Source organism: Cryptotermes secundus, unplaced genomic scaffold (genome assembly GCF_002891405.2).
Source record: "Cryptotermes secundus unplaced genomic scaffold, Csec_1.0 scaffold843, whole genome shotgun sequence".
Classification (NCBI taxonomy): domain Eukaryota; kingdom Metazoa; phylum Arthropoda; class Insecta; order Blattodea; family Kalotermitidae; genus Cryptotermes; species Cryptotermes secundus.
Window position 1 is genome coordinate 256,991 of NW_019731994.1, and position 27,776 is coordinate 284,766.

At 44.9% G+C, this 27,776-nt stretch overlaps 2 protein-coding genes across 2 annotated transcripts in view; one reads left to right on the plus strand and one right to left on the minus strand.

Annotated features, from left to right (window-relative positions):
- Positions 1-10,914, minus strand: part of LOC111867471 (ATP-dependent DNA helicase PIF1) — a 112,227-nt gene extending 101,313 nt beyond the window's left edge. Inside the window, exon 1 of the mRNA XM_023857375.2 lies at positions 10,797-10,914. The gene's annotated coding sequence lies outside the window, so the exon portion shown is untranslated. The remainder of the gene's footprint in view (positions 1-10,796) is intronic.
- On the plus strand, positions 76-26,918 carry LOC111867473 (protein sister of odd and bowel-like). The gene is made up of 2 exons (XM_023857377.2): positions 76-953; positions 26,390-26,918. Exons 1-2 carry the CDS (start codon positions 190-192, stop codon positions 26,757-26,759), a joined length of 1,134 nt encoding a protein of 377 aa, XP_023713145.1. The 5' UTR covers positions 76-189; the 3' UTR covers positions 26,760-26,918.
- Positions 26,919-27,776: the final 858 nt, after the last annotated feature.

Here is a 27,776-nt window from a genome sequence, read left to right on the forward strand (position 1 = left end):
TCGGCTACTGCCCGGCCGGCAGATGGCAGCAGCGGTCGCGCGGCCGAGCTGGTAGTCACGGCCGGCAGGTAGCGAAGTGCTGGCAGCAGAACGAGAACAGTTGAGCATCGCACCGCGCGCGCAATCTCCGCGTTGTGGCCGACTTTCTGATGAGTGTTGCTAGCCCGGTTTGCGTGCGGTAGCCGACTCATGCCCGCGCAGGTGTCTCGGCCCCTCACAATGCAAAGTGCGGACGGGACCGACAAGGATAAGCTCCTGCAGCGGTCCCTGCAGAACGTGGCGCTGTCCCTGCAGAACGCCATGATGACTTCCTTGCAGCAGGCGGCGCTCCTGCCACCCAACTCTGCGGCCGCCGCGGCGCTCAACCTACAGGCCCTGGAGTCATACCTCACCCTGCAGAGACTGCAGGCGTCCAGCGTCGCGACGACCAACGCCGTCTCCAGCCCGGCGCTTGACGTCCTTAGGATCGCGACCACGTCCTCCAGCGCCAAGCCGGACGACAAAGCATCTCCAGCCAGTTCTCCGGGGTCCCTAGACGCCGTGGAAGGGGACGATGTGCTGGGTGTACTGGACGACGATGACGAGGACCTGGCCCCCACCGCCCCCAGCAAGGCGCCTCCACAGCAGTTTCCAGCCTACCCTTCGTTACTCATGAACGCCATGTATCACCACCAGGCGGCAGCAGCGAGCAGCATATTGTTACAGCAACAAGCAGCGTCTACATCCGTCACGACGCCAGTCACATCCACAGCGACCGTGTCCAGGTCTGAAACGAGGGCGTCCACATCGGCTTCGCGCCCCAAGAAGCAGTTCATCTGCAAGTTCTGCAGCCGCCAGTTCACCAAGTCCTACAACCTGCTGATCCACGAGCGCACGCACACGGACGAGCGGCCCTACTCGTGCGACATCTGCGGCAAGGCGTTCCGGCGCCAGGACCACCTCAGGGACCACAGGTACTAACATAGAGCCCCAAAGACCAAGACAAAATTTCTCCTTTCCTTTCAGTATTCAAGCATTTTACGTGCACAATAAAACTTTCAATTTCTCTAGGCATAATATGCAGGAGCGTTATGCTCGAAAGTTATGATGTTCAGGATCGTAAGGCTCGCACAGAATAACGTTCAGAAGCGTAAGGCTAGAAGGTTATAATGTTCAGGATCGTAAGGCTAGTGCAAAATAACGTTCAGGAGCGTCAGGCTCGAACGCTAAAATATTCAGGATCGTAAGGCTCGCACGGCATAACGTTCAGGAGCGTCAGGCTCGAACGGTGTAAAGTTCAGGATCGTAAGTCTCACACGACATAATTTCAGGTACGTCAGGCTCGAACGGTATAACATTCAGGATCGTATGGCTCGCGAGGCATAAGGTTCAGGAGCGTCAGTCGCGAACTATGTAATGTTCAGGAGCATGAAGCTCGCACGGCAAAACGTTCAGGAGCGTCAAGGTCGCACAACGTAATATTCCGGGAACAAACCGACGAGCCTGATATGTAGGCGCTCTAAATCGTAAAATTCGCCTGCCGAGACGTCACCGCTTGTGACAGTCTGCTCACAATCAGCTGTTTTTATGCAGGGCAGGCCATGTTGCTTGTTGGTCGCCAGCAGAGCCCCCTAGCGGGAGATGAATCTCTTCAGCATGCCAAGGCTGATTTATTTCAATTTAACGCAAAGATTTGTAGTTCCGTGAGCAAACTGCAGAGCGTGCTGCCTGTAAATCAAACCTTGAAAAGTCGCGCACCGATTGCTGCTTTTTGCTCTCGGTGTTACTAACCAGGGTAAATAAATGCATAAATATTTAGATACAAACCGAGTCTGGTGTTCTCACTTACACATCAGTGGCGTATCCACTAAGAAACACCGGACAAGCGGACTTGGACTTAGTAAACTGTAAGCCTAATGGGAATCACAGCGTTAAGATGGACATGAGTGGTCACCTTCAAGGTTATGGAACTCTGTAAGGCTAAACCAAACTCCTGTTTTCCTTCATTTGAGCACAGAAAGCAGGTATAAAATGAATGGCCCCATTCAGACAAATTGGAAAATGACTTGTGATCACATTGGCCTGCAGGCCGCCTCGTTTTACTCAGTGTTCGTTTGCTGGTGCAATGTTTGCAGGTATTTCCCGATCCAATTCCAGCCCGGATTCCACACGTTCCTCTATTCAGTTAATGTAGCTTTTTTTTTTTTTTTAATTCATTCAGTGGGGGGTGGAGTCCAACTGGGTCCACTCGGCACGGCGGCCACTGATTGGCCTATTGTACCTGCCCCCGGTGATTATGGTGATGGAGAATTTGGTGGACTGAAGATTGGCAGGGGAAAACGAAGTACTAGGAGAAAACTCGCCCCAGCCCCACTTTGTCCACCACAAATCCCACTTGATCATACCCGGGATCCAGCCCGGTCCGCCGCGGTGGGAAGCCAGCGACTAACCGCTTGAGCTATGGCGCGGCCCCTAATGGAGCTTAATTTCCTAATCAGAGCGTTGTTCATTCTCCTTTCCAGCAGCCACTCCGCACAGGGACACTGACAAGCAGGGACGCAGAACCAATAGCCTACCCAAATATATTATAGAAAGTAAATTTCTTGCTCCAACACAGTGTTCACAAAACCCCGCCATTACACAGCATCGGGACACAGCTGTAACCTGCATGTCTCTCAACTACGGCTTATAGAAGCAAAATTATATCAGATTTAGGGTGAATATAACCTCATATCTACTAATTTCATCCACTTAGTGGATTCCTTCACCCCTTACTTTCTCAAATCGAAATTAATATTTTTATCCGCCTCATGCATACTACATTGCCTGCCCATCACAACTTCCTTACTTTCGTCACCATCGGCGGGGGGGGGGCTTGTACAATCTTAGAACTTCTTGTCTGTTTACTCTCTCCGTTTTCGTGCTACATGACCTGCCATGCAAGGCCCACATGAAAATGTAACTTGTGTTTCTTGTTGCTGCGCACGACCTGCAGACCTGTAAGAACGGTTAGGCCTACAGATCTCTGTATTAGCCGATCACAGCGGCCGCGCGGTCTAAGGCATGAACTGTTTTTCCTCGCTCGAACGCTGGAATCGTGGGTTCGCATCCCACTCCTTGATGTCTGTGTGCTTTTATTCTGTCTTTGTGTTGTTCTCTGTGTAGGTAGCGGCTTTGAGACGGGCTGATCTCCCGTCCAAGGAGTCCTATGGTCTGTGTATATGATTAAGAAACTGAAGAAAGCTGTCAAGGTCCAACAAAGGGCTGTAGGGCCAGGGATAGATATCTGTATCTGTCTGTTGCGCTGCAAACAGGACTATTTGCTGTAGCTGCTTAGAACTTCATTTCAGCTTCATTTCTTAATTTCAGCTAAACATAGAGAAATATTTCTAGTGCGCCTCTTGCACCGACATGAATTTTATTCCTGTGCTCAACTTATAACCGTGCCATTGAGACGTGCGGGCGAGTGGAGGCGACTCCAGGCCTACAAAGCAACCAAATTATGGGGGTACAGGTTATACAGGACGAAGCTAAAATAGCAATAGCAATAGTAAGAACTACAGTAATAGACTGAGCAAGTTGCCTCATACTATGACACTTCCGGCTTGTATTCGACATGTTCTGTGTTCGAATCTCGGCAACAATATCCATTATCCTGACTTAGGTTTCACTTAGTTCTCCTCAGCCCCTCCAGGAAATGATTTGATCATTCAATAGTTCGACGCTACATTATACAGTGCGACGTTGTTAAATTAACTAACTATACCCATGGAACTGAGTCTCTCTTGGAAAGCCACCATTCGCTCAGCTACTCAACAATTTCCAAACATTTCTTGGAGCCCAAAGGTTCATTACCATGTTCACAAGAGCCACCCACTAGTTCTTATGCCGAGCCAGGCGAACCCAGTCCACACCACCCTCTCTCATTTCTCTAAGATCCATTTTAATATTATCCTCACACTTGCGTCTGTGTCTTCTTAGTGGTGTCTCTCCTTCTGGATTTCCCACCAAAATCGTACATGCATTCCTCCTCACCCCCATACATGCTACATGCTCTACTCATCTCATCTCTCTTGTGCCTGATCATTCTAATTAAATTTAGCGAAGAGTACAAGTTATGACGATCCTCGTTATGCAGTTTTCTCCAGTCTCCTGCCATTTCATCCATCTTGGCACCCTGTTCCCAAACACACTCCTATGTTATTTCCTTAATGTCAGAGACCAAGGTTCATACCCGGCCGCGTCATAGCTCAAGCGGTTAGTCGCTGGCTTTGCACCGCGGCGGCCCGGGTTCAATCCCGGGTCTGGTCAAGTGGGATTTGTGGTGGACAAAGTGGCGCTGGGGCAGGTTTTCTCCGAGTACTTCGGTTTCCCCTGCCAATCTTCATTCCACCAATTGCTCCACAATCACCCTCACCTATCATCTGGGGCTGGTACAATAGTCCAGAAGTGGCCGCAGTACAAGGGGCTTAGTCTCACCCCACTAGCAATAAAAAATCCTGTTATTTACCCCCTCTCTACTCGTTTTTGTTTCCATTCTTCGACTTCAAAGGACTGAACTCTTACACACGGCCACATTATGAAACTTTCTGCCATCTGCCAAGGATCAGTTGGTTGTAACGTGTCTCCGCCTCCCCTAAAATCGAGCGTCTCGGCCAGTCACACCGTTAAACACCATAGAGAAGTGATCTTAATGAGAACTATTGAGTCACTAAAACAGAGACTTGCGGCACGTGAGAAGAGAGCAACAGAGTTGGGAGCCACTTTCGCTGCTTCCGGTCTCACTGACGTATTAGTTTCTTACAAGAGAGGGGTCGCCTTAGTTTCGGGTCCTTTAGAATAAACATAAAGGCGGTTATTATGAGGATTTCTAGTTGCTAATTGTAATCATATTTGTGAAAATACCCAGAATTACATTTAAATCACTGAATTTCTGAACTGCGTTTTTTTTTTGTCTTTTTTCTTACAACCCTTAGAACTCGGGGGTATGGGGTAGCATAGATAGTTGAGGCACTATGCTATAAGCCGGAAGATCGTGGGTTCGATTCCCGAGGAAGTAATTGGATTTCTTTTCAGTTTACCTAATACTTTCACCCGCACTATAACCCTGCTGTCGACTCATCCTCTAGAAGAAATTAGTACCAGAAATCTTTCTGGGGGTAAAGGGCGGCCGACACTTAAGGCTGACAAACTCACAGTCATGTGTGAGCCGATTGTCTAGAAAATGTGAGAGTCTAGACGCCTCACAACGCTATGAGCCTCCACAGCCTCTTATGGGGATAGCTTTACCATGTTTGTTGCCCTCAGAAATAAACTACATAATCAATTTTATCAAAAGAAAAGGCTGTTTCTTATTTTCTCATTGGAAAAATAGAGGATCGTCTTATGCACAGAGTTGCCTTTTATTTGAGCTTGTACGGTATCGCAAACACCGTGCTAATTACGGAAAAATTCTATTGAACAGAAAGTGGGTTTGACTTTTCTCTATGCCTTTTGTTTGAAACAGTTTTCACCTCAATACATATTAAACGAGTTAGGCCCGAGATGCGCGCAGACACGCGCGTGGGTATGTGTGGGACCTTCCCGTACTAGCTGTCCGTGTGTGTTTACTAAACCGCCCAAATTCATAATAATCCGTTCAACTGTTCTTTGCAAAGTTTCTTAGCTATGTCGCTGCACGGGACGCCAGTGTCACGTCCTGCTTCAAATTTCTGCTAGCAGATAGGGAACTACAGTGCTCAGTTACAGAACTATAGGCTGGGATATGGCTCTTTCTCAGACGAATCACAGTTAGTTGGGTTGAGGTTTCAAATCGCATCCAAAAACTCTGCGGCAACATTTACACATCACTTTATAACAGCTACGGATACAATAAATATTAACAGAACTAAAGAGTAATTTTCATATTTTTGTGTGTTCTCTAAGAGGTCCGCCGCAGGATCTATAAGCAGGTGAGTAGTCATATTTATGTATCGGATGGAAAGAAGGGTTTGCAGGCCACAGCGGGAACTCATCACACTGTGAGTCTGCGTGAGAGAAGTAGGCGTTCTCTCTCTCTTTTACACGTTCTCACGTTAAGCAGTTCTTAGTCATTGTATTGCCTTTCACTGCATGCCTCTCCCGCTGGCTACTTCCTTACAGCGGTGGGGAGGTTTATGAGCCGTGATCATCAGGAAACGCAAGCTAGCAGGGGTGGATCGTAGGGCCTGGTCCTCCAGGTTCGGGGTTTGGCGTGAGGATGGTAACCTGACTTCAAAAACGAGGCATATAACAACGGACGCCTGCGGACACGAGAGCTGGAGATGAAATATAGAAGAGCTGACATAAATCGCAAAGCAAGCCAAGGTCCTCGATGGATCGTACAGCCAAAGAGAAGGAGGCCGGCCTGAATACTACAGGGATATGAACATATGCTTCGCTAGAGGAATTTGTCCCTTCTTCAGTTTCTAGATTGTGTGTAGACAGGCTTGTGTGTCTATAACAACAGTAGTCAGAGGACACAAGAGTATGTAACGATGATATGCTTACGTCACGCGTTATCAGGCTTTCACTCACACTTCATTTGCCTCTTTGCAGCCTAAAGAAGAGAGAGACAAAGAACAAAATTGGGAGGGGACAGGGACAGAAATGTTCCCCTGCATTGAGGCACACTCGCCCTTTTGGCAGAGGTACGGTTGAGGCAGGGTAAAAGTGTAGGAAGTGAAAGAGGTAAAGGTTTAGGAAGTGGACTCTGTTATAAGCAGAGTAGAGAAGTTTGGCAGGAGTTTTGCTGGATATGACGGGAATTTTAAAATTAATGTTGGAAAGGGCTGCATGTGAAACACGCAGTTGGACGTCTAATTTCGATAATAACTCAGCATTTGCTCTAGGATCGAGTAAACCCACGGACAACTTTGATGAATTTGGCTGGTTGCAGAACCTTCCGGATTTAAACCGACTTCTAGCCACGCCGTTAAATACACGAGCCCTAACTTTAATCTAAATAATGTTTAGAAATACAGCTGCTGCTTTACAGAACACACTATATCTCAGTCACAGAATCATTGGTTAATGATGTTCATGAAAATAGTCGCTGTTTATTGCGAGAATAGTACGAAACGCGTAAATGTACGTCGTATTGTGTGGACAGAATGTAGAGTTCTAAGCGGTAAAGCGGGTAGGACATGTAACTCTGTGCTTTGAGGGGTTACGCCGTAATGAGACCATTGCATCTAATAGAGTTGCGAAAAACACAGAATATACGCTTACTTTCAATACAAAATAATTTTCTGAGGGAGTAGTTCGGCTATCTGCCATTTCTTATGAATCAAGTTACTTGGACACTTCTTGCTCCATAAATGATTAGCTCGATATGCACTAAAGGCCGGAGCCTGTAGGCTAATTACCTAAACTTCATAACACCTGTTTCTGTGTACCTCTGATGATTCGCAATATGTCCTTAATAAGTTAAGTTAAAGTGATCCCTATGTGTAAATACACGTATTCCTATCATTCTACGAGAGCGTATAAAAGGCGTGGAGGGAAAGCTCTTATAGACGAAGATGAGCTCTTAGATTCATTCTCGAACTGCTTGAACCCCAAGGGAGGACCCCATTTTCACATCCTATGGGACTGACCACGAGGGGCACGCGATAGCGTAGTTGGTTGAGACACTATGCTACAAGCCGGAAGGTCGCGGGATTTTTTTTTTCAACTGACCTAATCCTTCCAGCCGCACTATGACCCTGGGATTGACTCAGCCTCTAACAGAAATGAGTACCAGGAATTAATTAAATAATTTTCCTGGGGAGTAAAGCGCGGCCGGCGCGTCTAGCCGATTGTCAAGGTAATGTGGGACCCTCAACATCCCACAACTCTATGGGCCTTCACGGCCTGGTACAGGGATACCTTTACTTTTACTTTATGGGACTGACCACTGGTGGTGAACAGGAACGTAACCAGGGCTATCCTTACTGCGAAGAGAAAGCCGCTCATCCGTCTCGACCGACTGAACTATTGCTAATAGGCTGTCCTTCTGAGAAGTAAACAAGTGGCGAAGAGAGGGCGGAAGTTTGTTCATCTATTTATTTTATTTACGGTGTGCTTAAGGACGCTGTCGGCAGCTTGGGGTATCCAGCGTAAAATGGGAACATGGTTGGCAAATACTGGACTGGTAAGACTATGGTCATGGCTTGATTTGGATTACTCTCGCAAAATTATCCTGTAGTGACCACAAAGAGCCTCAGTTAAGAGACATCGACAAAACGAACGTGGCTAAACACGCTCCGGCGAGTCTGCAGTTTTCATAAAAGGCTAGAAACTTCTTGATTAGCTAGGCGACTGTCAGCGTCTTAAGAACTCAGCAACATGGAGATAGCTAATGAGACATTGCAAAAAAAAATACAAAATTGAAGTATTTTTTAAATGACATGAGTAAGCAAGATTAACTAAACCGAAAGTTGGTGCCTCACTGTGACAGAAGACCCAGACTAACACTGGGGGAGCTGAGGAGGATATTTGGACCTCAGAGGGGAGGGGTAAAAGAAAGTAAAATTTGTGCTTATCGCCAAATACAATTAGGATAATCGAATTATGGAATATGAAAAAGGAAGACCGCTTCTGTCATCTAGAGGTCAGAGTTCTTAGCTACAGATCCAGAGGTCCGGGTTCGATTCCCGGTGCTACCAGATTTTCTGAGAAGTAGTGGATATGAGACGGGGTCCACTTAGCCTCGTGAGGATAACTGAGGAACTATCTCAAGGAAGTAGCGGCTCCGGTCCAGAAACCCGAGTTTCACGGCCGTGGGGATCCGTTGCGCTGACCACGCGACACCTTGTATCAGCAAAAGTTGGCACTAACTTCCCCGACAAGCGGCGGTCGCTCGGTCGGTATTGTTCGCTTGCGGACTACAGGCCACGGAGTTTGTTTTTGTTTGAAAGGGGAGGAGCATGAAGCATGCATGGAAGAAATGAGAAATGCGCACAAAGTTTTATTCGGCAAAGCTAAACGGAAGAGACCACTAGCGACACCTGGTCGTGGGCGTAGGTGGAATATTGCACTTGATTTTAAACAGCGTGTCAAGTTGTGGACTGGATTCTTTCGGCCCGGTGACGGGCTCTGTTGAACACTGTAATGAGTCTTCCTCTTTCACAAAATACGGCGGATTTCTTGACCAGCTTAGCGACCATCAGGTTCTCCCGCCACTGACCCCAACCCAGATTTCGAGTTCCGAAAGTGACCTCTTCTGACACGCTGAGGGCACCATTGGTTCCGGACGGCGATTTCATTGGTCGCGTGATTAACAGTGACACGCGTGACGCAGTTCGCACGTCATAACCAATTACGTCACGAAGCGTGACAAACGAGCTGCGACGGTTTTCGTTTCAGCCCGCTGCATTCCTGGGACGTTAATGAGAGGGCGGGAGAGTGTGTTGGGACTGTGTTCGGGAGATGTCACCAGCGACGCATGCTAACACCTATCATTAACAAATGGATGAAGAGAACGAATTTTGCTTAGGACGAGATCGTATGGGACTGCGAGAGAGATAATATTAAAATGATCTGGTTGGATGGTTGTCTTTTAATGGCGCACTTTGACAGTTGAGTCGTTTGTGCTTTTAACCTCGGTTGGGTTATTTATATTCGGACATCGCTTGGGCGAATTTCATAATTCATTAAAGTGGATCGTGAAGAAAGTACATTTGGCAATGGACAGAATTGTACTTGCTGGGAATTCGATCCAATCTATCTACTTCTATCTATCTATCTATCTATCTATCTATCTATCTATCTATCTATCTATCTATCTATCTATCTATAGTCGTTTGTTGAACCTTGGCCACATTTTCTGTTTCTTAATCCTACATACAGCCGGTAAGACTCCTTGAATGGGGGATCAGCCTGTCACAGGACCGATACCTATACACAGAACAATACAAACACAGAATAAATGCACACATACATCCATGTATTGAGTGGGATTCCAACCCACGATCCCAGCGTTCGAGAGCGCGAAGATAGTTCATGCCTTAGACCGCCTGGTCACTGTGATCCCCGGTCCAGTCTGCAGCTTTGCAAATACAACATCCCTACTCATGAATGCAACACAGTTAATTAGTTACTTTGTTAATAGGCGGCATTTGACAGAGTTTCTTTAGCGTCAAATAGGATATTTAGTATTTATATTGGGAAGGTAAATAATTATACATTGTTTTGGTACAGAAGCCTTTATGGAAACAACTGCTTGGAACACAGAGAGAGATGGGGCAATAACATGACGATGTAATTCGGTGGGTAGGTTCGAGGTTCGGAGGTAAACAAATCTGCCCCAGGATGCGAATTTTATTATGAACCGTGTTTGTCCTTCGGTTACCAGAGTACTTTCAGTTAGTCGCCAATGAACCCTTATCCATCTCCATTCTAGATGAACTTTGTTCCTGAGCGACAGTACGTTCGAACAGACATGAACTGCGTACCTGCGAATCTGCAGTTTTCTTCATTACAAACCCAGTGGACGAGCAAACCACAAAGACACCGATGCGCACACACACCTGGCCATATGTGTTTATAAACTCTACAACTGTACCATGCAGAAACGTTAATCACAACATCGTGTTGCCTGCCGAAATGTCTTATAACTTGGCTTATCTTACATTTTTTGTAGTTAGTAAACAGGTTATGTTAGCTTATTTTAGGAGGCCGTTGGAGAGAGGGGTCGACCTACAGCACTACCCCTGTCGCTTGTCAGTGTTTCTCTGTTGCTCACTGCTGCAGTACAACCAACACTGCACTTACAACTACAGACACGTGACAATTCAAACTTCTCATCTTCATCCTACCTTGTCAGAGGACTCCACAGTAATCCTGTTCCTTGTTCTGCCTTAGATTCAGCACCACAGTAAGTTTATGAACAACAAAATGCACAAATCTCTTTCACTTATAAATATTCCCGGTTTTTTACCGTCGACATATTGTGACGTCACACCCATGGCCTTCTATACGCAAGCTGTCGCTAGCTGTGACAGCAGAGATATTGTAACCGAGATTCTTTTGTTTATAAAAGTAGTCTTCATGTTCTTTTGACCCGTTCCGAGGCTAAAGCTTCTTTTTTTGTTACCTCTCTATGGAAGTGGTGAAATAGACATTTACTGAAGAGAAGTAAACGTGACAGTTCTACTGGATGATAATATAGCTATCATAAAGAAAAACACACAAACTTTAATTGGCGCTAGTAAGGAGGTTGGTCTAGAAGTAAACACAGAGAAAACTAAGTATATGTTGCTGTCTCGTGACCAAAATGCAGGGCAAAATCATGACAAAAATATAGGAAACAGATCTTTTGAAAATGTGACACAGTTCAGATATTTTGGAACGACAATAACAAATCAAAACCTGATTCAGGAGGAAATTAAGGGGAAATTGTATTCGGGTAATGCTTGCTACAATTCAGTCCAGAATGTCTTCTCGTCTGCTGTCCAAAAACATAAAAATTAAAATATACAGAACTATAATTGTGCCTGTGGTTCTGTATGGGTGTGTAACTTGGTCTCTGATATTAAGGGAGGAACATAGACCGAGGGTGTTTTAGAACATGGCGTTGAGGAGAATATGTGGACCGATCAGAGAGGAAGTAATAGGAGGCTGGAGAAAACTGCATAATGAGGAGCTTCATAACCTGTACTCTTCTCCAAGTATAATTAGAATGATCAAGTCAAGGAGGATGAGGTGGGCAGGAATGCATATAGGATATTGGTGGGAAAGCCAGAACAAAAGACACCACTGGGAAGACCAAGGCGTAAGTTGGTGAACAATATTAAAATGGATCTTACAGAGATATGGTGGGATGGTATGGATTGGATTGATGTGGCTCAGAATAGGGACCGGTGGAGGGCTCTTGTGAACATGGTAATGGAACCTTTGGGTTCCATAAAGTTCTGGGAAATTATTGAGTAGCTGCAGATTTTGCGTCTTCTCAAGTAGAGCTCAGCTCCGTAAGTAAGTAAGTAAGTTTCTGCTAACCGCACTAGTGTCGCACTGCCACTGCATGGCAGAATCGGGTTTCAGTCTGTCACACTTTGAACTGTCTGGACAAATACTGCTTACGGAGAGCTACATCTTTCCAAACCACCAAAATATTGGGTGATTAGGTGTCTATAACATTTCGGAATAAAAGTAACTTCGAAGAAGTAAAGATGTTACAGACAGATTGCAATACATTCGCATTGCAGACCCAGTCAAAACTCTCTGGAATTATACAATGGAATTATTCAACCAATATGAAATAAAATCCCCTTATTTCTTACCTATAAAAGTTGGCAAAGTTGTCCCTGTGCTTAACTAATTAAGCACTACACCATCAAGGCGTATGAGGGAGTGGATGTATAGATCCACATTTTCTTGACTTCGGCACTAGTTGGAGGTGAGTTGTCAGCTTCACGTCCCGACCGCTTTACCCCTGGTGAAAGAGTCCCCGGTACCCTTTAAATAGGAGGTTGTGTGGACCCCAAAGCCGGTCTGGACGACGTGGAGAAGTGACAATTCTTACCCCCATCGGGACTTGAACTCCGACCCCTCGGTCGTCCAGCCCTTAGCCAGTCGCTATACCGACTGCGCCATTCCGGCTGCTTTATATTTTTACTGTAATGCGTGAGTTTAATTCAGTCAACAGCGCATTTATATTTGCACAATATTTAACTGCAAAGCGGATCACAATGGTCGGGCGGTCTAAGGGATGAGGTATCTTCGCCCGCTCGAACACTGGGGTAATGGCATCGAATACTACTCGAGGCACGGATGTTTGTTATGTGTTCATTCTGTGTTTGTGTTGTCCTGTGTGTAGGTAGCGGCTTTGAGGCAGGCTGATCCCCCTTAAAGGAGTTCTACCATCTGTGTATGAGATTACAAAGGTGAAAAAGCAGCCAGGGTTCAATAAACGGCTGTAGAGCCATGGATGAATGAATGAATGAATGAATGAATAATTTAACGGAAGAGAATTAACACCGTCTTAGCCTTAGTCTTAAAGGTAAATTTTACAGTGTACAATAAGAGCTTTAAAGAATAAGGAGGACGCGAAATATCTGTTATTTTATCAAACGGGGTAAACTGTAATTCTAAATTAATAAATATTCTTCTCACTCGTTTGTTTTATTTTTTATGAGTTCATTATATGGGTCTTGAGCAATGAACGAAAAATAGGGAGACATTTTCCATACCTCCGTTCACGTACCGCATCTCCGAAACGACTGAATGGATTTTGATATGTGTGTAGAGCAAATATTACTTTGGCTCATACGTGTAAAATAAAAAAATTAATTTATATTAAGATTAAATCAGACTTATCGACTTCTTCTGAAACTTTTCGTTGTACAGAATCACAGTTCGGAGCTCACATAAATATTATTCTATACATTTTTCGAAATAATCCATATTTAAATAAATACAAAGAGATGTAACTTCTGTCCTAGACAGGGTGAATAAATTTTCAACAGTACAAGCTGTTGGTAACTGCAATGGAGTCCATTTCCATTTGTTTTCTTTTTCGTGTTACCGTCGAAGGCCTATAATTATGTTTTCAAGTATTAACCGACTTTTGTAATGTACGTAATCTAATTGTTCTGAAGGAAGCAGCGAAATTTAACGTGATTCAATTTATAGAGGCCTGGTAGCCTGAGGTTTACTGCGTGACTGCCAGTACGGCGCAGCTTGAAGGCCGTGCCGGAGATCAGGCGGTTAGTCGCCGGCGTCTCACGGCGGCTGTCCCCGGGTTCCAGCCAAGGTCAGTTCATATGGGATTTGTGATGGACAAGGTGGGACCGGGGAAGGTTTTCCCCGAGAACTTCGATATCATCTGCCAATTCTCATTCCACCGACTGCTCCACGCTCATCATCATACATAATCCTTGGTTGGTACAGTAGGCCAAATAGTGGCAGACACACCAAGTGGACTCATTCTCACGCCACCCGAAGAAACCTGGATGTAGCACAGACAGACTCTTTAGAGGGATGAGCTGTAAGTAAAAGTAAAAAAGAAAACTATCCCTGTAACAGACCGTGAAGGCCCATAGAGTTGTGAGACGTTGAGGGTTCCACATTATCTAGACAATCGGCTCAAAGATGGCGGTAAGGTTGTCAGTCTTACGCGCCTGCCGCGCTTTACTCCCCACAATAATTATTTAATTAATTCCTGGTACTTATTTCTGTTAGAGGCTGAGTCGACCCCAGGGCCACAGTGCGGCCAGAAGGATTAGGTAAATTGAAAAAATCCAATGACCTCATCGGGATTTAAACCCGCGACCTTCCGGCTTCCAGCATAGTGCCTCAACCAACTACGCTTATGTCCACAATATTGAAATTGGTTACATTAGTCATGCAGATGTCGGTCACGGTAGCCGAGCGGTCTGAGGCGTGCACTGTCTTCGCTCGCTCGGAAGCCGGGATCCTGGGTTCGAATCCCACTCAGGGCATGGATGTTTGTGTGCGTTTTTCTGTGTTTGTGTACAGTTAGAGGCCTTGGGACGAGCTGATCACCCGCCCAAGGATTCCTACTGTATGTCTAAGATCTAGAAATACCGAAGTGAACGGAGAAGTTCATGGAGGTAGGCCTAGGCCCACTGGGGCTGTAGTGCCAAGGAAAAAAAAGTCATGCAGATGGCATGTAGCTGAGCGATAAACGAACACGATGGCTCAACCGGAAGCAATGCGTTTGGGAAATGTGTGCTCTCCCCTTCTACATTCTCCTCAGCGAGAGTTAGGCCTACTTTCAATTTAAATTCTTAAAATGTTCGAGTTATCGAAGAGTTACCACAGGGCTAGCCAACTAATTTTAACGTTAAAATGGCCAACACTAGGAAGCCTAAATTGCATGTACGCAAGACTGGAATTGGTGCAGCTTCTAATGTAATACACAACACTAATTATTGGTGGTAATTAAAGTGATCTAAGTTCACTTAAAATGTGAATACTTTAATTCGAATTGTTGTAAATCTTCCACGCCAAATTTCAGTTAAATATGTCGACGTGTTTTCGGGATGTCTGTTTAAGGTCTCAAGGAAATTCAGTTTTGTTTTGAATCGGTATGACTGGGAATCAGGCGTATCCAGCGGCGTTTGGCGAAGTCTTCAACATCGGATTGAAAAAATCTGTGAAGCGTTTGAAGGAACACAAGGAAAAGTCCGTTTATGACCTTGTGTAAATTACTATTGCTTTTCGATCAATATATCTGAAAAATCGGAATGTCCCAACAATTCTTTTTGTAGAAGCTTCTAGAAGATGCTTCTGTGGTCTACTGGTCAGGGTTCCTGGCTACAGATCCAGAGGTCCGGGTTCGATTCCTGGCGCTACAAGATTTTCTGAGAAGTAGTGGGTCTGGAACGGGGTCCACTCAGCTTCGTGAGGATAATTTAGGAGCTATATGAAGGAAATAGTGGCTCAGGTCTAGCAAATCGAAATTAACGGCCGTGGGGATTCGTTTCGCTTACCACGTTACACCCTCTATCCGCAAAAGTTGGCACTAACTTCTACGACAGGCGGCGGTCGCTCGATCGGTATAGTTCGCTTACGGACGACTGGCCACGGAATTTGTTGTTTTTTTTTTTTTTTTTTTTCAAGCTTCCAGAACAGGTATCAACAGAGTTTATACAAGGATTTTATGGGAAACTTTGAGGAGTGCACATGGGCCTAATCTCCGTATGCGAACTAGTTTTTCTTGTGAATCAATATGGCTGAAAGTTGAAACGGCCGAACAATGTGTTGTAGCAGTTTCCGCGTAGAATTTTAACAAATTTGGTAGGATAATTGACGAGATACGTGGAGAAGGCTATGTATGCTCTTACATAGACTACATTTTATTATAAACGGGCATGGAGCATAGCTTTGTATGGGGCTGAAACTTGGACACTTAGGGCAGTAGATCAGAAACACCTGGAAAGCTTCGAAATGTGGTGTTGGAGAAGGATGGATAAGATCAGTTGGACCGATTATGTGAGAAATGAAGAAGTGTTATTTAGAGTCAGTGAGCAGAGGAATATCCTACACGAAATAAGAAAACGGAAGGCTAATTGGATTGGTCATATCTTACGCGGTAACTGCCTTCTAAAAGAAGTTATTGAAGGAAAGATAGAGGGGCGGATAGAAGTGACCAAAAGAAAAGGAAGAAGACTTAAGAAGATGCTGGATGACCTTGGGGACAGAAGAGGATACTGTCATTTGAAGGAGAAAGCTCTAGATCGCATTAAGAGTAGGAACTGTTTTGGAAGAGACTGTGGAACTGTCGTTTGACAGATTACTGATGAATGAATGAATGGATGTAAATAGTATCAGTCTAATAGCTTCATAGAAAATCGTCTATATTATATTTTAACTCTTTAAAACTCAGTGATTATTATATGTACCAGCTACTCGAACGTTCTAAAACTCTGCGTATCGCTTACAGTGTGTTTATTTATTTGTTCCATTTTCTTCTCAAAATAAACAGCGACTGTTTCCTTAAGGGCCATAGCGCGGCTGGAATAATTAGGTCAATTTAAAGATCGAATGAACTCATCGGAACTCGAACCCGCGACCTTCCGGCTTGTAGCATGGGGCCTCAACCAATTACGTTACCCCACCCCACCCTTTTTTTTGAGTGCAGACTGAATTCTTTTATGTTATTTAGAACGCGTTCAGCCTTCAATCATAATAAAATCATTGAAACGGTTTAGGGGATGCATGGAAAAGCCAATTTATGGCCATATGTAAACCGGGCTTTATTATGAGTCAATGCGGCCGGAATTCGGAACTGTCAAATGATTTTCAGTGGGTATGCCACTTGTCGAAAATTAACAAAAAACTCTTCACCAGCTTAGGGCCTGGGTTTAAGTTACAAATAGACAGCCATATTATCCAGACAAAGCTTTCTGTTTTTACTTCGTAAAGATTGCCTAATAGTACTAACAATTGCGTTCCCACCTTACAGTAAACACACTGCATCTTCATTACAAATATCAACCGGTCAGTGCAGTTTAGGAAAATAATTGTTGTTTGGTGTAAGAATCATAGTGAACATATAAATGCACGGTGTGGACAGAATACAGAATTTCTTAATGCCAAAGTAGATGGTGCATATAATTACCACTGAGTTTTGAATGGCTACATGCATGAGGTTCTTCAGATAAAATATCAGGCAATATAAGTTGTTGTTCAGAATGCAAAAGAATTCACCCTGCCTGTAATACTGTTTCCGAATTGTTGGTGACGATTATTGAAAAAAAAAAACCGGCCCTACTCCTTCCGCGGTGAATATTCGTCTTTCTCTTCACTGCCTGTATCTTTGGGTTGGGACTGAATTAATATTCTATGTGCGGTACTTCATTCTCTATGATAGTTCTATGTTGTGACACAATAGTGCTTTGTTTCACTAAATTACAGGGCGCTGTTCACATTATCGAAATCACACAACACTCGTCACGGCCCCCCTCCCCTGCGCGACAATTCCCTCGACTGTTGTCGGAGATTCGTTTCTTCCTTAACGCGGGCCGCAGTGCTGTTGCATCACATGACAATGTCTGGCGCCGTCTTCGCGCTATTTATTTCTCCTGTCTGTCCAACAGGCCTGTGGTGCATGGCTTTGCAAATCACCTCGTGACTCCTCCGTAACGAGAAATTGCGTCCTTTCCTTGCTCCACTTTTGCACGCCAGCATGTAACAACCCGTGAACAGCTGCACGTGTCTTCTTGGTACTGCAGAGGCCTATCCCAAAATTCTTGACACATTCCTATTTCGATTAAATTCGCAGAACAGATAACGGAACTACGTACATTTCTGCACAATTTAAGTGTAATTTATCGCATAAAAATATTACCAGCAAAAATTGTACCGAAACACGAAATGCACACGTTGTGTGTCCAACACATCTTTTTTTTTATTGCTATTGGGGTGGGACTAAGTCTCTTGTACTGCGGCCACTTTTGGCCTATTGTACCAGCCCCAGATGATAGGTGAGGGGGGATTGTGGAGCAATTGGTGGAATGAAGATTGGCAGGGGAAACCGAAGTACTCGGAGAAAACCTGCCCCAGCGCCACTTGTCCACCACAAATCCCACTTGACCAGACCCGGGATCGTACTCGGGCCGCCGCGGTGGGAAGCCAGCGACTAACTGCTTGAGCTATGGCGCGGCTATTTTCAACACACCTTAGTAGCTAGTCTTGTGACGTTCGGCATAATTAGAACGAACGTTGAGCGAACGCGCCAGAGTAAACGGGCTCTGAGTGCAGCACCTGACTTATTAAAACGAACAAACGTATTTGTTTTCCGTCAGCTTGAAGTTTGATAAGCAGATAAAGTGGACACAGTTAATCTGGGCACTGTTGCTGACCGGCAGCGTGTGTAGTGATGCTGGGTTTGTGCTGGACAGAACCGGTTTGTGCTTACCGCATAGAGAATGTAAAATTGGTTGAGTAAATTGTTAAAGGAAAATACAACAATCTAGTGTAACAGACTTTTACTAAACTGTTGATTCAGTAAAATCGCCTTGCATGTTTAGGCCCTACAGGACCGCCGTAAGAGGTCTTTAACAATAAACACACAGCGATGCTTCAGTTTCAGTAAAACTTAATATTAGCGTAAAACTTCCACTGAAATATAAATTCTAATATATAATATTATATTGCATAATTCGCCATGAAAATCCCGAAATGGCAAAATTCAGGCGAAGGCAAAGCTCAGTTGTCGGGGTCTAAGTTGACACGCTGTCTGCAGCAGACTCTCAGCCCGTCAGGCTTGCCAAATGAAATAGTCTCATTCAACTGAAGCTGTTGAATATTTCCACCTGACCAACAGAGGACGGTAAAGCAGTTCAGTCTTTTGACTCTTCATCACAGCCAGGGTAACCATCCGATTTGTGTGTCTTCACACTATATTAAGTATAAAGTACAGCCTTGCTAATTAGGATTAATTGTGGGGGGATCATCTGGGTTGAGCGATAATCCGGATTAATGAGTCAAATACACTTATAGCCCTAAAAGATAAAAAAAGAATCCCGGAAAACAAATAAATGGAAAAGTTAATAATATAGGTAGTGATTATGAAAACAAATAAAAAACATCATTATATAGCCTTCATTTAATGTCCCAAAAAATGCAAGAAGCTAAAATCCAGGATCTCTTTTACCCAGCTCAAGCCAATCTTGGATTTTAAAGCATTTACTCAACTGTGAAGAGAATTTTTAATTTCTTGTATTTCGATCCGGATTACATGATATCCGGATTAACTGTAACAGGAATAGCGAGTTTTTCTTTTTGTTGTTGTAATTCAGCTGGGTCCACTCGGCACGGCGGCCACTGATTGGTCTATTGTAGCCTGCCCCGGGTGATTATGATGATGGAGAATTTAATGGAATGAAGATTGGCAGGGGAAACCGAAGTACTCGGAGAAAAGTGGCCCAGCGCCACTTTGTCCACCACAAATCCCACTTGACCAGACTCGGGATTGAACCCGGGCCGCCGCGGTGGGAAGCCAGCGACTAACCGCTTGAGCTATGGCGCGGCACTAATAGCGAGGGTTTACTGTACATACATATCAGGCACAACACATCTCTACGTGGGCCACAGACTGGGTACTCCTCGGTCATATTATTTATTAACAATATTAATAGATTAATTCAATTACAGAAGTTATTCGGTGTTCTGCAGTAAAAAGGACAGGGTGAATGAGGGTTAATGTTACATCTATAACCGAATTATATTTAGCCTTTTGAAAGGGCCGTACCATAGCTCAGGCGGTTAGCGGCCAGCTTCCCACCGCGGCGGCCAGGTTTCGAGACCAGGTCAAGTCATGTGGGATTTGTGGTGGGAAAAGTGGCACTGGGACAGGTTTTCTCCGACTACTTCGGCTTCCCCTGCCAATTCTCATTCCACCGACTGCTCCACACTAATCATCATATATCTTCCGGAGTTGGTACAATAGACCAAATAGTGGCCGACGTGCCAAATGGACCCCATTCCAAGAAATAAAAAAGAACTACCCCCTTGAAACCTGAAGAAGCTGTAAATATGAGAAAGACCAGTAGAAAATAGCATCACGTTGTCACAGCGTTCCAATGTTTCGCTCCCTCGTCCTTCTGATAAGAGCAGCATTCAAGTGAAAAGCTTAAAATGGCTAGAACCAGCGGCTTGAGGCAAGAGACCGCGGACTTGAGAGTGAATTGCATAATTTCTAAACGTAATTTGATGGCCTTTGCTGCGGAGGGATTTATTTCTAACGAATTTAAATCAGGAGATCTGCATGAGACTGGCGCATGAGCAATTTGGAATTTGGAAACCATCACAGCTTTCATTTGAAGACAGGAGAACCAAGAAACCCTGTGTCGAACTGACAGAATGCAGGACCTTTCGGTCTCATACACAGAAGAAAAATGGATCACCTTGGCTTTACTGACATGTGTGATGCCGCCTTATTCACATGCCAAGACTAACACAGTACCAGCCTGGTTACTGATAATTACACGTGAAAATAGCAGTATACTGACCTACAGACCCACGTGTCAGCGTGTTGGCAAGTGGCAGCCCAATTGTGGGCTCGTAATCTGGCCCACCCTTAGAGCTACATGTGATCTGGTACTTCCAGAATATCTTCTGATGATTAATCATCTGAAATGAATAGTTCATCTGGATAATACATAATAATCCAGACCGTATCTCACAGGAATCACATTACGTCTCCGTTACAAAGCCCAATCTGTTAATGTTGTTCAGGGAAATAATCGCTGTTTACTGTGAGAATCACAAGAAACACACAAACACACTGTGTGGGCAGAGTACAGAGGGTCAGTTGTATTGTCACCTGCATTGGTGACTTGTAGGCCGGGTTTTGATTGGTGGATCGGTTTATTGGCTATTCAAAAGTCGTAAGTACAAGTAATCTTAACACTCGAAAGATAAAATCTTCAACGTCTCTTAACACTTCACAGCTGATTCCTCACAACTCCTTTCCCCGACGTCTTCGTGTCCTTGACTCACGGCTTCTCAGCTACGACTGCCTGCAAACAACCTTCGTTGTCCCCTAGAAACCTTCGACACGGACCACGCACAGAAAACACAACCACTCTCTTGTTGCGTGCTATTCTGTTGGGGGTTCCCATGTGATCGTTATTTAGCCTGTCCATTGGCGCGCTGATTGTTGCCTAGCAATAGAAAACACTCTTCCTACTCTTGCGTGCGCGTAATACGGGCGTGGCCTAGAGATGGATGTCCTTCTATTGTTGCGTGCACGTCGGTCGCTGAGTGTTTACCGTGCCGTTGCCTAGCAATTTTTTACCAAATCCGTCACAATACTAAAGCAGGTGGTAAGTAGATTACCACTGTGCTTCGTAGGATTATCAGCTTAACTTAGTAGGGGACCTGCGGGTAGGCTATAGGCCCGAGTAAGACATCCAGCTCGGACTCACAACAATTGCGACCAGAGAGGCAATGAGACACAGTGCAGTGCAGTGCAGACAGTACGTTCTGACGCGGTTCTGAGTGAACTGGTTCTACTGTTAATACCACTGCTACTGATACTCTTATCTTCTTCTTGTCCATCATTATTTATTGAAATGAATTCATAATTTTAAAGGAAATGCATTGTTTGTGCTGTATCCGTACTGATCACTTCATCTTTATCGTTTCTCGAAACATCGGCTGCTGCTGGGCGATCTGTGACTGGCATCGCGGGATGTGGTTATTGTTCTGGGTCACCAGATTGGTATGCGTTTATTGCCTGGGATTCCCACCCCCCTCAGCTACGCAAACTGAACATCCTGCGACTGTGAGACGCAGGCCTCCACCCACGCAACAGGATTCCGCAAATGTGCAGACTTCTTTCTGAATGAAGAGGTATAGCACGATACGCAGTAGGAGAAACCCGTAAAGAACGCCTCTGGAAGCTCTCCCAGTCGAAAGAACCGACCAGTTTAGCTCAGCCTGTGCCCCGGATTTGGCTTCATCCAGACGAGACGTCACGACATGCGCTTGGAACTTACTTGAAACCTCACCGTCGCTCAGCTGCTCAAGAAGGGAAGCCGTCACTGCCTCACCTTGCTCAAGGATATCAACAACTAGCCCCTGTCTTGAGCCAGTTGAATGCAGTCTATAATCTCACAACTGCTTGAATAAACTCCATCGCCGAGGGGTAAGGCTGCACAGTCTCTTAGGAAGGTGCTTGGTTCGAGTCTCGCCCGCGACACCAGCTATCCTGGCTGAGATCTTCCGTTGCTTTCTTCAGTATCTGCAGGAAAATTCTGGGCGAATAACCGTATCAGGTCAAGACGACCTCCTTCCAACTCTCTTGCAATTCATCATACATCTGTTATCATACCTTTCGAGTCTGAGTATGATATACCAATAGGTACAAGTGGAACGGAAGAAAGATGACATTCTGCAAGCTATGGATAGTGCAGGGCTGGGACCACACGGAGTGCAAGAGGGGCTCAAGCGACATATGGAACCGGCGAGACGTCAGACAGACGGTATAAAGCTGTAACAACCACCAGCACGTAGTCCAACTATTACTATTACAGTGTTTCAGTCCTTGTGGTGGCCGGTCGCGACCCACCGGTTGCCGATTATGCCCTCCTAGCAACAAGGACCAAGGCCCTGAAAGCTATGGCTGCAGTTACGTAATGCAAATCCTTGAGCGGGCGGTCCCTCGCCTGCAGAGCCGGGGGGCAGGCCGCTTCTGCACAGAGCTCACATTGAAGGAAGCTTATGGTCGCTCAACTGGCAAACAGAATCTACAGACTCGTATGAAACGCGCAGGTTCATTACCGTCTTCACAACAGCCAGGCACAAGTTACTCCTCTGAGACCAGTTTATTATGGTCCATTTTCGTCTACGTCTAGATCTCCCAAGTCTTCTGTTCCTTTCAGATTTCCCCACAAATATCTCACTTACTCCACGCGTGTTACGTGTCCCAATGTGTCGCTGCAGAGTGATGGAGGATATGCAACCTCCGGCAAGCAAATCCTGGGGCCACTCTTCTTTAGCCCAACACAAGCTCCTGGGCTGTGTCATGAAGCCGTCGAGTTAACTTCTGGCCTATGATCGGTGCAATCATGAGTAACCTGAGGGAGAACGGAATCCTTGTACGGCGCTTCGTCACCAGAACGTTAGGCTCAGTCATGACATTAAGGTGTTTAATGCAGTCTTTGGAAACAGAGCAAAGTTCAGACACTTAGGAACCATAGTAACAATATAAAATTGCATTCACAAAGAAATTAAGAGATGTTTAAATTCGAACAGTGCTTGTTACGATTGGGTTCACAGTTTTTGTCTTCCCGTCTGCTACCTAGATACAGAAAGACTGAAATATAAAGAATTGTAGATTCTAAAGGGTTCTGATGATGGTGGATGACACACAGAATTACTGGGGTTTTGAGCTTTATCCATCGCCCGGAATTTTAGGTAAGAGAGGACACGACGTTTCGGAATCTGGAGTCCAGTGATTGAGATTAGCTCTTTCTAAGGGGCCCAACTGAGTAGGTGTCTCCCTTTATCACCTGAAGAAAACAGATTCAGTTTCCGAAACGTCTTGTCCTCTACTACCTAAAATTCCGGATAAGGGGAAAAGTCGAAAACCCCAGTAATTCTGTGTATAAAAAATTGTACTTCGACCTTTTGTTTCATGTGGGTGTATTTAGCGCTGAAGGAAGACGCTGAGGACAGGGTGTTCAAGGGAAGAAGCCACAGCACAGTGGGGGACTTGCACAACGACAACTTTACAATTTATGCTCTTCTCCAAACATTAGACCGTAAGGTCGCGAAATGTTTGCTCATTAACAGCAAACAGCGCCAGAGGAACTGAGGCTGAGAGAAGATGTTCCGTCCCACTTCTCCTAACCAGAGCCGGGTTAGCTCAGACGATATAGGCACTGGCTACGCGCTGGGCGATGGAAGGTGTCGGAGTTTGAATTCCGCTAACGTCAAAAATTATCTCTTCTCAACCCAGTCCAGACCTGTTCTGGGGCCCAACCAGAATCTTAACCAATGGGCATCGGGGTCTCTTTTCCCTTGGGTAAAGTGACCGGAGCGTGAAGCTGACCATTTACCTCTAACTAGTGCTGACTTCAAGGTAAAGTGGATAACACAGCCACTCCACCATACACCTTCATGGTGCAGCGTTTAATCACTTAAGCACGGGGACAAATTTAGCTTTACGTAAGGAGTGACTGTCAGACTGTAATTAAGTGTCTAGTCGTTTACATGGTAGATCCTGCACTGAAGTTTAATAACCTCATTTCCAATGTAACATAATTTTTTTCCTTGGCGCTACAGCCCCAGTGGGCCTAGACCTACCTCCATGAACTTCTCCGTTCACTTCGGTTTTTCTCGATCTTACACATTCGGTATGACCCCTTGGGCGGGTGATCAACTCATCACAAGGCCTCTACCTGTGTACAAACACAGAAAAACGCACACACACACACACAAACTAAACATCTATGCCCTGAGTGGGATTCGAACCCACGATCCCGGTTTCCAAGCGATCGAAGACAGTACAGTAACATAATTTTAGACATAATTAATGCGTTGCTTTATTGCTAAGGGACTAATAAGAACTTAATTATTTATGCAATTAATTTTATTGCAGTGAGAACTATTTACATTTGTTTTTGTAGATCTGTTTATTTCTTAATATCTTCCGAATAAGGTTATTGCAGTCTGGCTTGTACTCCGTGCAGCTCGAACAGCTGGAAGACGCGAGACATGCAGACAGCGGTTCAGTCTGCAAACTTAAAAACAATTCACCATTTATCAGAACTTGACGTATCTGGTAGAATATTATTAAAGTTCATCACAAAGAAATATGACCCGAGAAACACGTGAACTGGATGCATCTGGCTGAGGACAGGAAGCAGATGCAGCTCTTGTGGCCACGGTATTGAACATTCAGGTTCCACATAATGCAGGGAATTTTTGAGTAGCTAAGTGACTGTTAGCCTCTTAAGAAGGATGTTCGCTAAATTAGTCAAAAAATATTTAAACTTGAATTAATTTAACATTTTAACAAATGTTCTTCTCTGGAAGTTAAGTCCATGCATAGATGAAATTATTGGGGATTATCAGTGTGGGTTTCGACATAACAGATCAACTACTGATTCATCAGATACTGGAGAAAAAATGTGAGTACAATGAAACAGTACATCAGCTATTCATAGACTTCAAGCAAATCTATGATCCAGTTAGGAGGGAAGCATTGTACAATATTCTGACAGAGTTTGGGGGTACCCATGAAATTAGTCAGGCTCATTAAAATATATTTAAAAGAAGCGTACAGTAAAGTCCGTATAGGCAGATATTTGTCTGATAATTTCCTTATCCAGAATGGTATAAAACAGGGAGATGCTTTATCGCCACTCCTTTTCAACTTTGCTTTAAAATATGCCATTAGGAAGGTAAAAGAAAACCAGGTGGGACTGAAATTAAATGGGACACATCAGCTGTTGGCCTATGCCGATGATGTGAATCTACTGGCTGATAATACAAATACCACAAAGCAAACACACAAACTCTAATTGACGCAAGTAAAGAGGTTGGTGTAGAAGTATACACAGAGAAAACTAAGTATATGTTGCTGTCTCGTCACGAAAATGCAGGGCAAAATCATGACATAAAGACAGCTACTAGATCCTTTGAAAATGTGGTACATTTTTAATATTTGGGAACTGCAGTAACAAATCAGAATTTGATTCAGGAGGAAATTAAGAGGAGATTGAACTCGGGTAATGCTTGCTACCATTCAGTGCAGAACCTTTTGTCTTCTCGTCTGCTGTCCAAAAACATAAAAATTATAATATACAAAATTATAATCAAGTCAAGGGTTCTGTATGGATGTGAAACTTTCTCTCTGACATTAAGGGAGGAACATAGGCTAACGGTGTTTGAGAACAGAATGCTGAGAAGAATATTAGGACCGAAGAGAGATGAAATGATGGGAGGTTGGAGAAAACTACATAATTAGGAGCTTCATAACTTGTAATCTTCTCCAAGTATAATTAGAATGATCAAGTCAAGGAGGATGAGATGGGCATGTCATGTAGCATGAATGGGGAGACGAGGAATGCATATAGGATATTGGTGGGAAAGTCAGAAGGAAGAAGACCACTAGGAAGACCAAGACGTAGGAGGATAGATAATATTAAAATGGATCTTAGAGTAATCGGATGCGATGATATGGATTGGATCGATCTGGCTCAGGATAGGGACTAGTGGAAGGCTCTTGTGAACACGGCACTGAACCTTCGGGTTCAGTAAACTGCTGAGGAGTTCTTGAGTAACTGTACAAGTGGTGGCTTCTTAGAAAGGTTCAGCTCCATAAAGTTAGTAAGTCAAATTAAACTCAAGTTTTTTTAGTGCAATTTTCTCCAGACGACGACTCGGTGGCTATGTGCGTCGTTTGAAATCGATTCTGTCTCTGTTGCAGGTACATCCACTCAAAGGAGAAGCCGTTCAAGTGCGGTGAGTGTGGCAAGGGGTTCTGCCAGTCGCGGACGCTGGCCGTGCACAAGATCCTGCACATGGAGGAGTCCCCACACAAGTGTCCGGTGTGCAGCCGCAGTTTCAACCAGCGCTCCAACCTCAAGACACACCTGCTCACGCACACCGACATTAAGCCCTACAATTGCTCTGCGTGCGGCAAGGTGTTCCGGCGCAATTGCGATCTGAGGCGTCACAGCCTTACGCACAACCTGGGGGCGGCGTCCACCTCCACCCCGACGCCCGGCACCTCCGGCCTGGCTCTCGTGTCTCCGAGTTTCAGCATCGACTCAATCATGAGCGCGAGCAGCAAGTAGGGGACCTCGCCCCGCGGCGTGGCGGCAGTCGCGCGACCTCCTGCCGGGCGTCGCAATCCCGGGCGAGCGGCGAGCCGCCCCGGAATCTAAAGACTGTATTGCACTGTGCTGATATTATTCTGTTTGTTTCTGCGTTTGCAATAAAACACTACACGTTCATGCGTGTGTTTTAGTTTCTCTTGCAATTCCAGGGGGGGCAGCAGCGTATGCTGGAGGTGATCTCCACACTCTCTTGATGATGATTGAGATGATGATGATGATGATGATACCTAGCTGATGGTCTGGATTTTTTGCGATAAGACTAAGTTTACTCCAAGACTAGACTGTGAATATGCTCCCACCAATACGAGAATCAGGGCGCCGTAGATGCGACGGAGAAATTAATTTTGTGGTTGGAGTTCATAAGTTGTAAAGTGCAACAAGTGAGAGAAATGCATATAGGACGGGCAGACTTAGATGTACGTGGTATGATAATATTAAAATAGATTTCAAGTTAATAAGATGTGACAGTGTGGGAAGGCTCGGTTTTGGTCTCTTTTCAACACATTGGAGGAATTTCCTCTTCCATTAGAGCGACTCCTGCTTCTAAAGAGGAATTGCCCCAAGAAGTTGTTTACTTACTTGGTTTCGTACCTCCCGAGTCTCGAGTCTCGTCTCATTCATATTTATAAGAGTCTAGTCCGTACCTCGCAGGAAACACATTACGTCTCCGCTACAGATCTCAACCGGTTAATGCTGTTTAGGGAAACAGTCGCTGTTTCCTGTGAGATACCTGCGGAATACACATCAGAATAACGTCAGAATCTGTGGGCAGAATACATATTCCTTGAATGTTAAAGCAGGTGGTACGTATAGTTACCACTATGCTTTACGAACTACGTTTGCTACCTCTATAGCTGAAACTTCGCAAGACCGAGTGCCCACAGCACTCGGAGTTGTATTTGTGTCGCCAAGCAGCAGGCCGTGTCTAAGGAACCCCCGTGCCCTTTTGTGCGCGTGTGGTCTTTGCAGTTCGTC